At 42.0% G+C, this 14,331-nt stretch overlaps 1 protein-coding gene across 3 annotated transcripts in view; it reads left to right on the plus strand.

Annotated features, from left to right (window-relative positions):
* The window catches only part of rab3ip (RAB3A interacting protein (rabin3)), a 63,362-nt gene that overhangs the window by 12,999 nt on the left and 36,032 nt on the right, over window positions 1-14,331 (plus strand). Inside the window, exons 2-4 of one of the 3 annotated variants that reach the window (XM_072269324.1) lie at window positions 5,023-5,176; window positions 5,258-5,358; window positions 12,629-12,898. In XM_072269324.1, coding sequence (XP_072125425.1) covers window positions 12,654-12,898 — 245 coding nt within the window. In that variant the 5' untranslated portion in view covers window positions 5,023-5,176; window positions 5,258-5,358; window positions 12,629-12,653. The remainder of the gene's footprint in view (window positions 1-5,022; window positions 5,177-5,257; window positions 5,359-12,628; window positions 12,899-14,331) is intronic. The other 2 variants (XM_072269325.1, XM_072269323.1) reach the window with 2 other exon arrangements.

Genomic DNA, 14,331 nt, shown 5'->3' on the forward strand with positions numbered 1-14,331 from the left:
ACTACAGTTCAGCATTCAACACCATAATTTCATCCAGGCTCAACAGGAAACTCAGAGACCTTGGCCTTGACTCTGCCTTGTGTAGCTGGTCCTGGTCTTTCTGTCAGATCGCCGGCAGATGGTAAGAGTGGGCTCCCTCACCTTTGCCCCTCTGACCCTCAACACTGGTGTACCTCAGGGCTGTGTCCTAAGCCCCCTCTTTTACTCTCTGTATACCTATGACTGTCCACCTACAGCTCCAATCTGCTAATGACACAACATGATTGGTCTTGTCTCAAATAATAATGAGGCAGTCTACAGAGAAGAAGTCCTCACCCTGACACAGTGATGTCAAGAAAACAAGCTCTCCCTGAATGTCGCAAAAACAAAGGAGCTGGTTGTGGATTACAGGATGAATAGAGACAGGCTAACCCTTATTGACATTAATGGATCTGGGTTTGAGAGAGTGAACAACTTTAAGTTCCTCGGCATGCACATCACGCCTCTTTCACCTCAGATGGTTGAAGAAGTTTGACATGAGTCCCCAAATCCTAAGGACTTTCTACAGGGGCACGATTGAGAGCATCCTGACTGGCTGCATCACCGCCTGGTATAGGAACTGTATTTCCCTCAGTCACAGGACTCTGCAGAGAGTGGTGCGGACAGCCCAGCATATCTGTAGATGTGAACTTCCCATGATTCAGGACATTTACAGAGACTGGTGTGTAACAGGGCCCGAAGGATCACTGGGGACCTGAGTAACCCCAACCACAGTCTATTCCAGCTGCTACCATCCAGAAAACAGTACCACAGCATAAAAGCCAGGACCAACAGGCTCTGGGACAGCTTCTTCCACCAGGCCATCAGACTGATTAACTCACGCTGATACAATTGTATTTCTATGCTATATTGGCTGTCCTGTTGTACATACTATTTATTACAAATTACTATAAATTGCACATTGAGATGGAGATGAAACAAAGATTTTTACTCAAGGATGTGAAGGATGTAAGAAATAAATTCAACTCAAATTGGGGAAGTTACAAACATGAGGACATAGCTACAGAATAAGGGCCAGTCATTTAAAGCAACACACACAAAAAAAAATGCTGGTGAATGCAGCAGGCCAGGCAGCATCTCTAGGAAGAGGTACAGTTGACGTTTTGGGCCAAGACCCTTCGTCCGGACTAACTGAAAGAAGAGCTAGTAAGAGATTTGAGAGGGGAGGGGGAGATCCAAAATGATAGGAGAAGACAAGAGGGGGAGGGATGGAGCCAAGAGCTGGACAGGTGATTGGCAAAAGGGATATGAGAGGATCATGGGACAGGAGGCCCAGGGAGAAAGAAAGGGGGGGAAGCCCAGAGGATGGACAATAACAGATGGGGTACGAGGGGGAGGTGAGGCATTAACGGAAGTTAGAGAAGTCAGTGTTCATGCCATCAGGTTGGAGGCTACCCAGATGGAATATAAGGTGTTGTTCCTCCAACTTGAGTGTGGCTTCATCTTGACAGTAGAGGAGGCCATGGATAGACATATCAGAATGGGAATGGGACGTGGAATTAAAATGTGTGGCCTCTGGGAGATCCTGCTTTCTCTGGTGGACAGAGCGTAGGTGTTCAGCGAAACGGTCTCGCCAATATATAGAAGGCCGCATCGGGAGCACTGGATGCAGTATATCACCCCAGCCAACTCACAGGTGAAGTGTCGCCTCACCTGGAAGGACTGTTTGGGGCCCTGAATAGTAGTGAGGGAGGAAGTGTAAGGGCATGTGTAGCACTTGTTCCGCTTACAAGGAGAAGTGCCAGGAAGGAGATCGGTGGGGGAAACGAATGGACAAGGGAGTCGCGTAGGGAGCGATCCCTGCGGAGAGTGGGGTGGGGGGGGGGAGGGAAAGATGTGCTTAGTGGTAGGATCCCATTGGAGGTGGTGGAAGTTACGGAGAATTGTATGTTGAACCCAGAGGCTGGTGGGGTGGTAGGTGAGGACAAGGGGAACCCTATTTCTAGTGGGGTGGCGGGAGGATGGGGTGAGAGCAGATGTGCATGAAATGAGAGAGATGCGTTTGAGAGCAGAGTCGATGGTGGAGGAAGGGAAGCCCCTTTCTTTAAAAAAAGAAGACATCTCTTTCATCCTGGAATGAAAAGCCTCCTCCTGAGAGCAGATGTGGCGGAGATGGAGGAATTGCGAGAAGGGAATGGCATTTTTGCAAGAGACAGGGTGAGAAGAGCAATAGTCCAGATAGCTGTGAGAGTCCGTAGGCTTATAGTAGACATCAGTAGATAAGCTGTCTCCAGAGACAGAAAGATCCAGAAAGAGGAGGGAGGTGTTGGAAATGGACCAGGTAAACTTGAGGGCAGGGTGAAAGTTGGAGGCAAAGTTAATGAAGTCAATGAGCTCAGCATGCGTGCAGGAAGCAGCGCCAATGCAGTCGTCGATATAGCGAAGGAAAAGTGGGGGACAGATACCAGTACAGGCTTGGAACATGGATTGTTTCTCAAAGCCAACAAAAAGGCAGGCATATCTAGGACCCATACGGGTGCCCATAGCTACACCTTTAGTTTGGAGGAAGTGGGAGGAACCAAAGGAGAAATTATTAAGAGTAAAGACTAATTCTGCTAGACGGAGCAGAGTGGTTGTAGAGGGGAACTGGTTAGGTCTAGAATCCAAAAAGAAATGGAGAGCTTTGAGACCTTCCTGGTGGGGGATGGAATTATATAGGGACTGGACATCCATGGTGAAAATAAAGCGGTGGGGGCCAGGGAACTTAAAATCAGCAAAAAATTTCAAAGCGTGAGAAGTGTCACGAACATAGGTAGGAAGGGATTGAACAAGGGAGATAAAACAGTGTCAAGGTATGAAGGAATTACTTAGGTGGGGCAGGAGCAACCTGAGGCAATAGGTCTACCTGGACAGGCAGGTTTGTGGATCTTGGATAGGAGGTAGAAACGGGACGTGCAGGGTGTGGGAACTATAAGGTTGGTAGCAGTGGATGGGAGATCCCCTGAGCGGATAAAGCTGGTGATGATGTGGGAGACAATGGTGCTCCTTAGTGGGGTTATGATCGAGGGGTAAATAAGAGGAGGTATCCGCGAGTTGTCGCTGTGCCTTGGCAAGGTAGAGGTCAGTACGCCAGACTACAACAGCACCCCCCTTATCGGCGGGTTTTATAGTAAGGTTAGGATTAGTGCGGAGGGAGTATAGAGCAGAGCGTTTGGAAGAAGTGAGGTTGGAATGGGAACAAGGTGTGGTGAAGTCGAGACGGTTGATGTCCCATCGGCAGTTATCCAGCACCTGCAGATTTCCTTATGTTTGCCAGTCATTTAAAACTGAGTTTTTAAAAAAACATAAAATTTCTGTAAGCATGGTGAAACCTGAAGTCGTTGAGTCTCGCAACACACATCAAAGTTGCTGGTGAACACAGCAGGCCAGGCAGCATCTCTAGGAAGAGGTACAGTCAACGTTTCGGGCCGAGACCCTTCGTCAGGACTAACTGAAAGAAGAGTCAGTAAGAGATTTGAAAGTTGGAGGGGGAGGGGGAGATCCAAAATGATAGGAGAAGACAGGACGGGGAGGGATGGAGCCAAGAGCCGGGCAGGTGATAGGCAAAGGGGATACGAGAGGATCATGGGACAGGAGGTCCAGGGAGAAAGACAAGGCGGGGGGGGAACCCAGAGGATGGGTAAGGGGTATAGTCAGAGGGACAGAGGGAGAAAAAGGAGAGTAAGAGAAAGAATGTGTGCATAAAAATAAATAACAGATGGGGTATGAGGGGGAGGTAGGGTATTAGTGGAGGTTAGAGAAGTCAATATTCATGCCATCAGGTTGGACATTGACTTCTCTAACTTCTGCTAATGCCCCACCTCCCCCTTGTACCCCATCCGTTATTTATTTTTATACGCACATTCTTTCTCTCACTCTCCTTTTTCTCCCTCTGTCCCTCTGATTATACCCCTTGCCCATCCTCTGGGTTCTCTCCCCCCCCCCCCCCCCCCCCGGGCCTCCTATCCCATGATCTTCTCATATCCCCTTTGCCAATCACCTGTCCAGCTCTTGGCTCCATCCCTCCCCCTCCTGTCTTCTGCTATCATTTTGGATCTCCCCCTCCCCCTCCCACTTTCAAATCTCTTACTAACTCTTCCTTCAGTTAATCCTGATGAAGGTTTTCGGCCTGAAATGTCGACTGTACCTCTTCCTGGAGATGCTGCCGGGCCTGCTGCATTCACCAGCAACTTTGATGTGTGTTGCTTGAATTTCCAGCATCTGCAGAGTTCCTCTTGTTTGAGTCGTTGAGTTTGCTCTACCGTGCTATCATGCCTGATTTATTCTCCTGCCTTCTCCCCATAACTTTTGATGTTCTTACTAATCAAGAACTAATTAACCTCTGCTTTAAATAAACCCAATGACTTGGTCTCCACAGCTGTCTGTGGCAATGAATTCCACAGATTCATCACCCTCTGGCTAAAGAAATTCCTTCATCTCTGTTCTAAATGGACATCCCTCTATTTTGAGACTACAGCCTCTGGCCCTAGACCTCGCCCACTGTAGGAAACATTCACTCTATCTAGACTTCCAATATTTGGATTTGAAAAAATAAAGAATTGTGGGTTATGGGGAACAGGCATAGAAGAGAAGCCGAGGTCAGCATAGGTCAGCCATTGTCATACTGAACGGTAGGACTGGCTTGAGGGGCTGAATTCTCTATTCCCATTTTCATGTGTTCATTTGAAAGATGTTTATGATTGGGGATTCAGAGTGGTTTTCTTGTAATATTCCACTATTTCATCTGTTAGGCTTGCTTAAGATATTATTGAAGTTTACCTCCAATCTTAGGTTGATTGTGAGGTAAGGTGCTCCGGCATGTGTGCGTAGTTCTTTTTAAATGATTGTTCTGCAAAAGCTAAATTATTAATGAATGAAATTAATGTTTTTTTTCCAACATCGGGGAAAATCCAGCAGCAATGTTGGAGAAATGGAAAAGCTAATTAACCCGAAGGCTATCTTTTCAATAGTGTGATCCAAGACTTGTATCTGCTTTACTTATAGCTTGTGACGTTCCACAGCACCTTGGGTAAGATCCCACTTGCCTGGTCTCATTGGCACTCTGGAGTGTGTCAGAAATGCTGGAGACTTGAAAATTGACAATAAAGACTGAAGGATTTAATGTCTCTGAATATCAGTCGACTATTTTTAAAAAGAGGTGAGATGGTGTTTACTTAACACAATTATGGTAGTCCAGCATAGGTTTGCCCTTACATGAATCCCTTTCTGCCCTATTTAGTGTCATAGAGCACAACAACCCAGAAATAGGCCCATCGGACCATCTTGTCTGTGCTGAGCTGTTATTCTGCCTAATCCTATCGACCCAAGAAGTTGATGGGAGTGAGTATTCAAAACCAAATATTTGCCATTTAGAATGAGGCCATTGAATGCAAATACAAATTCTTTCTTTAGCAGTGGGTGTGTACACCTTTTTATTAATTGAACTGTGGCAGAAATTCTTTAACTTGGTGTAGATTGGCCTTGAACTTTGGAGTCTCCTGTACTGTGTGACTCACCAGGACACCATGTAATGAGTGTACCTTGTATTTGGAGTTCATACTTGTTCACACTAATCTTCAAGAAAGCTGAATGTATTTAAATTCAATGGGTATCTTTGTCACAATGCTTCAACTGTAGAGGTAGTGTCAATGATAAATTGTTTCACAGATGCTACATTGTACTGTCATCTAACATATGTTTTAAAGCTGTTATGCTCTTAGTTTATTTAAATGACACTGCAGAAAAAGAGAATCAGTTCATTAACAAAAGTTTATCAAAAAAGCCTTTTGAGTTTGATATTATTAGATGTATCATTGCAGTTATGGTCTACATAAACAGTTTGTTGAAATCTGTTGCCTCCACTTTGCAAACTGTTGTCTATTCCCCAATTAATGTGAGATAACCTGAGAGCAGACTTTAAATTGTTGAAAACAAGGGTCTTTTTCAAAAGTTCAGTAATTGAATTTAATTATGTGGCTGCTCCCGAAGGAAGCCCCTGCGTTCAAATGGTCTCGTTCTCTCCCCCCCCCAACCCTCCCAATGCTGTTGGAGGATGGTGCCTGGGTCTTGGGCAAGGTATAATCGACGCAGTTTATGGATTGGACTCCGAAGTTCACATTATGATGTGTTTCTGGCTTCAGGTCGCTCCTTTTGTTTCTGTTGCTATTTTGAATTGGGGTGGTCTGCAGGTAATGAGCACAGAGCTAAACTGACTATGCCTGAATTCCTTGATTCTGTGTTTTTTCACTATTTTTTTGTTGCCATTTGGGCAATTCAATATGTTTCTCCCCCTTTTTTTTCCACGGTTGGGAGGGTGGTTGATGGTCTTTGAATGGATTGCCTTGTGTTCCTTTGTTTCATGGCTGTCTGTGGGGGAGACAAATCTCAGGGTTGTATACTGCATACACACTTTGATAATAAATGTACTTTGAATCTTTTGAAACACCCTTCTAAATGGTTATGTAGTCCCCTAGTATTATACCTGTTGAGTGTTGTTTTAGATATTTTGTTTGTTGCAGGATGTGCAGCATTCTTCACGATCCCACCATTGAACTGTTTTAGGATTGACTTAGTGCTGGGTGCAACTTATGAAGTCAATGTCAATGTAGCCTTCATAAACTGCAGGGTCTGTAGCTTTTTCCAGTGGAAGAACTTACAAATTGCATTAAGGATTTACAAATTAGTCACATCGTGTAGCATGTCCTGTGACTGTTATCAGGGTCTGTGGCTTTTTCCAGTGGAAGAACTTACAAATTGCATTAAGGATTAACAAATTAGTCAGATTGTGTAGCATATCCTGTGACTTATGCTTTGTTGCATTAGGTCTAAATGAGATGTCAGTGGTGTACTAAACATATAGTTCCTCTTCAACAAATTGTCCGTGTTCATTAAAGCTAATTTCAAGTATGGTAATTTTTCAAATTTGTGAATAATATACCAATTATTATATTTATGAAATGTTTGTTTGTTGGACCTTTCATGTTGTGTGCCAAATTTTACTTTTGGGTGTTCTTTATTTTAGCAGTTCAGTCACTCTCATGACACCAGAGATTCTATGGAAATGTTGCCTGACACAAGCTGAATTTGTAAAAGGCTATGTTGTGCCAAAGATTCTTGGGTGTATGAATTGAGGGGTAATGCACTAATACAGGAAAGTGGAGCAGAGGTGGAAGATCAGCCATGATTAGAATCAGACTTGTTGCTAACATGAGATGAAATTTGTTGTTTTGAAGCAGTAGTACATGATCTTGGAACACAAAACAGTATAGCACAAGAACAGGTCATTTTATTCATGTCTGTGCCTGTCATGATGCTAAATCTGTCTGGACTTTGAAGTGCAGCACAGTGGGAGAAGCATCTGGGCCTTGTACCTTTCGTGCAAATCCAAGAGAAGAATTCTTTTGTGCACCAGACAATCCTTTAATCTTTAGTAACATAGATGGAAGTTTAGCTCTTTTTTTTGTGTCAATTGGTTAATTATAATAGGAAATAAATCTAGTTGAACTGCACCTTTTAACGTGAAAAACAACATCTGTTTACTGTCTCATCTGAAGTGAAATACTCCTTAATACAACATTCCGGACCCAGGCTATATTATGCATTGTTATTTTAAATTATAATGAACCATGTTGACATCATTGCGAAAATTTTTGTCCCCAGTTCAGATAAAGTAGGAATTTTGGAATGTTGTTTCGGAATAGAATTATTATAGTTCAGTCCCTCTGTAACTCAAGTTCTTAGCAAATTCTTACCAAGGAGCATTGTTCATCTTTGCTGACCAGTTTGTTTAACTTGCTGTTGCAGAGGAGACATCAGATGAAAGTCATTTCAAAGGTAACTAGAAACTTTGCAAAATACAAATATGAGAAAATCTGCAGATGCTGAAAATCCAAAACAACGCTCACAAGATTCTGGAGGAGCTCAGCACTGAAGGCTGCATCTATGGAAAAGAATAAACGGTCGACGTTTTAGGCTGAGATCCCTCATCGGGAGCCTATAAGTCCTGAAACGTCAACTGTTTACTCTTTTCCATACATGCTGCCTGGTCTGTTGAGTTCCTTCAGGACTTTGTGTGTGCAACTTTGCAAAATGGATGTTTATACCTTTTATTTAATAGCTAACTAATTTTAACACTCAGTTAAATGTGTAGAGTTAAATTTGTGTGCTATTTCATTTAGTAATTTTAGGAATTTACTGAGTTTAGTCAATCTTTTGAATCTTTGCTCTGTCTTGGGTGCTGTAACTCTTGTGTATCTGAAACTTGCATGATATGTTTATAACCGGATTAGCTGCCATAATAAGAGAGCCAAATAAAATAACAAAATTATGTTTGATAGTAGTTCAGATACAAATGAACCTGCTTGCACCTTCATGCATAGAACGTAGAAAACCTACAGCATAGTACAGGCACTTTGGCCCACAAAGCTGTGCCGAACATGTCCTTACCTTAGAACTACCTAGGCTTACACATAACCCTCTGTTTTTCTAAGCTCCATGTATCCATCCAGGAAAAGACCCTTAAAAGGCCCTATCATTTCCGCCTCCACCACCATCACCGGCAGTCCATTCCACACACTCACCACTCTCTGTGTTTTTTTTAAAAAGAACAACAACTTACCCTGACGTTCCCTCTGTACCTACTTTCAAGCACCTTAAAGCTATGCCCTCTCATGCTAGCCATTTCAGCCCTGGGGAAGAAGCCTCTGGCTATCCACACGATCAATGCCTCTCATTATCTTGTACACCTCTATCAGGTCATCTCTCATCCTCCGTCGCTCCAAGGAGAAAAGGTCGAGTTCACTCAACCTATTCTCAGAAGGCATGCCCCCCAATCCAGGAAACATCCTTGTAAGTTTCCTCTGCACCCTTTCTATAGTTTCCACATCCTTCCTGTAGTGTGGTGATCAGAACTGAGCACAGTACTCCAAGTGGGGTCTAACAAAGTGTGAAATATTCTGCTGATGTTTATATGCGTACGAGTCTTGTAAAGTGGTCAAACCATTTTATTCTCATTGCAGACCATGTGTGAGATTGATGTTTACAAACAAGCTTGTGTTAAAATTGGCATACCTATCTGTAATTATCTGGAGCTACTTCCCAACTGGTTACTTAGACTGCAGCTGGACAAGTGAAATATCACTGCCGTGTTTGTGGCTAAATGTTGCTGTTCTAATTGGAACAATCTGGCCTGCAGTAAACTCAACAGTTTACCGTGCGCAAATGTTTGAAATGTGCTATCAGTGCACCCAAGTACATGAACTAATTTTGAAGGTCCATTGTTTGGAGGTATCTTAAATCAATTTTTTGGCAAAATTATTTATTAAACCAAGATTAAAGATCCTGGAAACTCAGAACAAAATTCCTAAGTCTCATGTTTTGTCCCACATCTCAAAGACATAATAATTATTATTTGTATATCACCTTTCATACATTAAGTTGCAGGCTCAAAGTGCTTTACGTAGATTGTAAAGATCAGTCAATATGATTGTAAAAATACGAAACAAAATTAAAAATTGCAAGTAAAGACAAACATTTTATGGAATGAAATGTAATTGAATATACCAAATTATATAAATGTAATCAACAACAGCAGGTATTAAGTAATCCTATAAATAGGCCAAATTCTTAAAAGTAGGCACTTAGAAATGTTTTGAGTTGTTCCACAGTACTAGCCTGGCTTACCTCGTTAGAGTATTCCAGGTTTTGAGTGCACAAGAGCAAAAGGCTGCAGCACTGGTTCTTGTATGCTTGGCTCTAGGAGCACTAAACAAACCATTGTTCGCAGATGTAAGATTACAAGTAGGAACAATCCAAAATATATGAAAGAGCTAGGCTATTCGGAGCCATATATGCAATTAAGAGTATTTAGAAGTTGATCCTATAGTACACAGGCAGCCAGGGTAATGATGTCAAAACCAGTGAAATGTGCTGCTGCATTTTGAACAAGCTGTAGCTGATTTATATCTTTCTTGCACAGTCCTGAAAAGAGTGCATTACACTGATTAGAGAATCTGGAGGAGGGGGTTATAGAGTAGTACAGTGCAGAAACAGGCCCTTCAGCCCATCTAGTCCATGCCAAAACCATTTAAGTTGTCTACTCCCATTGACCTGCACTAGGACTATAGCCCTCCTTGTCCCTACTGTCTATGTACCTATCCAGACTTCTCCTAAATGTTGAAATTGAGCTTGCATGCACCACTTGTGCTGGCAGTTCATTTCACACTCTCATGACCCTCTAAGTGAAGAAATTTCTCCTCATGTTCCTCTTAACCTTTCACCTTTCACCTTTAACCTATGACCTCTAGTTCTAGTCCCACCAAACCTCAGTGGAAAAAGCCAGCTTGAGTTTACCCTATCTCTACCCCTCATAATTTTGTATACCTCTATTAAATCTCTTCTCAGTCTTTTCTTATAACTCAGGTCCTCCTCATAAATTTTCTCTGCACTTTCAGCCTTGTTTGTATTTTTCCTGTAGGTGACCAAAACTGCACACAATACTCCAAATTCTTGTACAACTTCAACATAACATTCCATCTTCTGTACCTAATACATTGATTTATGAAGGCCAATGTGCCAAAAGCTGCTTTTGTGACCCTATCTACCTGTGATGCCACTTTCAACAAATTAATGACCTGTATTTCCAGATCCTTTTGTTCCACCACAGTCCTCCGTGCCCTAACATTCACCGTGTAAGACCTACCCTGGTTGGTCCTATGGAAGTGCAAAACCTCACACTTGTCAGCATTAAATTCCATCTGCCATTTTTCAGCCCATTTTTGGAGCTAATGTAGATCCCCCTGCAAGTCGACATAGTCTTCCTCACTTCTACTAAACCCTCAATCTTGGTGTCATCCGCAGATTTGCTGACAAAGGACCCAGCACTGATCCCTGCAGCTCACCATTAACCACAGGCCCCCAGTCAGAGATGCAACCGTCTACTCCCACTCTCTGATTTCTCCCATAAAGCCAATAACTAAACTAATTTATTACTTCATCCTGTATACCTGAGATGATGAGGGAATAAACTGAGTTAGTATAGGTTTAGTGTAAATGGGCTGTTAATGGTTTATCTGGACTTGATTGGCTGAAAAGCCTGTTTCTGTAGCTCAGGGGCAATAGAAAACTTACATTTAAATCCACAAAAACGGAGTTTAAACAGCAGAAAATGCTGGAGGAACTCAGCAGGCCAGGCAGCATCTATGGAGAAGAGTACAGTTGACATTTTGGGCTGTCCTGCCAAAGGGTCTCATCCTGAAACGTTGACTGTACTCTTTTCCATAGATGCTGCCTGGCCTACAGAGTTCCTCCAGCAGTCTGTCATTCAACTGCACACATGTATATCGCCAAACGGAGCAATGTTCTTTTGGATCAAGGTGCACGACACAGTGCATATAACACACAAAGTAATATTCATCATAATCATTATGTGCTGTGTCATATGACGTGGGTGATTGTAGTCAAGACCATGATAGCTCTTGGCAAATTCTTCTACAGATAAGGTTTGCCATTGTTGCCTTCTGGGCAGTGTTTTTACAAAACAGGTGACCCCAGTTATTATCAATACTCTCCAGAGATTGTCTACCTGGCATCAGTGATCACATAACCAGTATTTGTGATGTGCACCAGCTGCTCGTACGACCATCTACCACCTGCTACCATGGCTTCACGTGACCCTGATCAGTTGGGGGGGGGGGGGTAGTTGGCTAAGCAGGTGCTACACCTTGCCCGGGGTGACCTACAGGCTAGCAGAGGCGAGGAGCGCCTTACACCTCATTTGGTAGAGAAATGTCTCCACCATGTCACCAGAAAAATAATATTACCACAAATAAGTTAACAAATAATAAAGTATGTATACAATACAAGTTTAAAAAGTAAACTGTTACTAGCACTTCATAAGTGATGATAAATGGATGGTGGCAGGGAGGTCAGTAGTCTTGTGGCCTGGGGGAAGAAGCTGTTTCCCATCCTAACAGTTCTTGTCCTAATGCTACAGTATCTCTTGTCTGATGGTAGGGGGTGAAATAGATTGTTGGACAGATGGGAGGGATTATCAACAATGCTGAGGACCCTGCATATGCCATGTTGTTAATCATAATCAGATTATGTTCTGCTTGTGTATGAACTGATATTAATAGCAAAAGTTGCTAATCAAGATTAATTCACAAAGCTAGGTATTTCCTTTTAAGATGTTTTTGCACTGCTTTGAGGTGAGAGAAATAAGCTTAAAACTATGTAGTTCAGTTGTTATATTTTGCTAGTTTAGCTAAGATCTCTGTGTCAGGGAAACAGCCACACAAACAATTGATGCATTAAATTTAATTTCTGGTTTGTACAAGTAAGATCTGGCAAATCTAGGAACTCTGATCTAAGTAGTAGTAACGATATTATTTGTACCTATCAATTTGAGGGTTAAATATAGGTCCCAAGTCACTAAGCTCTAGTTTTGCAAAGTTTCCTTCGCTTACTCTTGGTAATCCAAATCTTTTGGTTTTTTAAAATTTTGTATTTGGCATAGTTGACAACTTTTAGATCATGCAGAAATTAACTGGATGTTGCAGCAATTTTATTTTGAAATGTTCATATTTCCTTTTTTTAAAAAAAATACTCACAGCTTTGGGTATAATGAACCTACTGCTATGGCAAGCAACACTCTTGAAGGCTTCCATGAAGTGAACTTGGCTTCGCCTTCCTCTCCTGATTACACTGAACTGGCTCAATCAAAGACTACAGAAGCAGCTAACTCAGGAATTCTGTATCATCCTCATTTATTGGTGAGCTCTACCCCTGTCGAGCCCTGTGCAGTAATTGGTGCAGACCTTCCTACACAGCCGATTTATCCTTCTTCTGAGAACCTCAGCAGTGGAGAATCAAGAAATGTCAGGTACATTTAACTTCTGTGTGTAATTGCTGGTTTTAGCTACACTCGGAATTATTTTTAACCAGTACAATAATTATATACACTCTCTTATGTTTAAAAGGATTAAATGCAGCTGCTTTGAAATTTTAAATGCAACTTTGGAGAATTGCCTTTATTTTCAGTTTCCTTCTAGACAGTTGTTTAACTTTAATGAAGCTGTTATTAACCTTCAAATTATGAAGTCCTCTTATTCTGTCTCTAAAGTAACAGCATAATAAATAAAGCTATAGTAAGCTATGTAGCACCGTTAGCCCCACCTGCAATGGATGTAACCAAACACATATCAATCTAGTGAGCCTTTGCAATCCCTCTTTCTCACGTAATTCTTCCTTGATAACAAGTAAACATTTTTTGGAGTTGGGCATTTTTAATGCATATACTCAATCCTCAAAGTGAAAACATACCCATACTGCCTGCCGCCTTAATTGTTAGCTGCACCTGCATACTAATGTTTATTGATTTGGTGTAGATGGGCATTTGTCCACTAAGTATTTGCACTTTTTTGTCTTTCACTAAGAAAGACTGCTCCCCCCCGCCCCCACACTCATTTTTCAGGGCACATCCGGATATATCAAAGTTCAAAGTAAATTTGTTATCAAAACACATATGTCACAATATGCAACCATGGGATTCATTTTCTTGTGGGCATACTCAATAAATCCAGTAACCATAATAGAATCAATGAAAGACTGCATCAACAGGCAGACAACCAGTGTGCAAAAAACAACAAACTGCAAAAACAAAAAGGAAGAAAAAGAATCATAAATCAATAAACAATAAGTATCAAGAACACAAGGTCAATAGCCCTTGAAAGTGAACCCATAGATTGTGGAAACAGTTCAGTGATGGGGCAAGTGAAGTTATTTCCTCTGGTTCAGGAGCCATATGGTTGAGGAGCAGTAACTTCCTGAGCCTGGTTGTGTGAGTCCTGAGGCTCTTGTACCTTCAACCTGATGGCAGTAGCGAGAAGAGATCATGACCTGGGTGATGGGGGTTCCTAATGATGAACGCTGTGTAGATGTACTCAGTGGTGGGGAGGACTTTACCCGTGATGGACTGGACCAATCCACTACTTTTTGTAAGATTTTCAGTTCTGTTTCCTTGAAGAATGAGGAAATTTGGGGAAAAGTGACATCTGCTAACTAAATAATAGAGATGAAGAATGTGTTAATTATTACAATCGTTATTCTTGTTCAAAATATAATGTGCACATATTCTGTGATAGATTTCCATTCAGGAAATATCCTTTTGATCTCCTTGGTCTTCCTAACTTTAGATGTGAAATTTGTTTTATGTGGCATTCAAATAATAAAGATATTCTCAATTCAAGGGGTTCTGTCATTTCCACCATTTTAGAGGCTATTGGAGTTGTCCAAAATTACCTCTGGTCTTGAATT

The sequence above is a fragment of the Mobula birostris genome, chromosome 9 (genome assembly GCF_030028105.1).
Source record: "Mobula birostris isolate sMobBir1 chromosome 9, sMobBir1.hap1, whole genome shotgun sequence".
NCBI lineage: Eukaryota > Metazoa > Chordata > Chondrichthyes > Myliobatiformes > Myliobatidae > Mobula > Mobula birostris.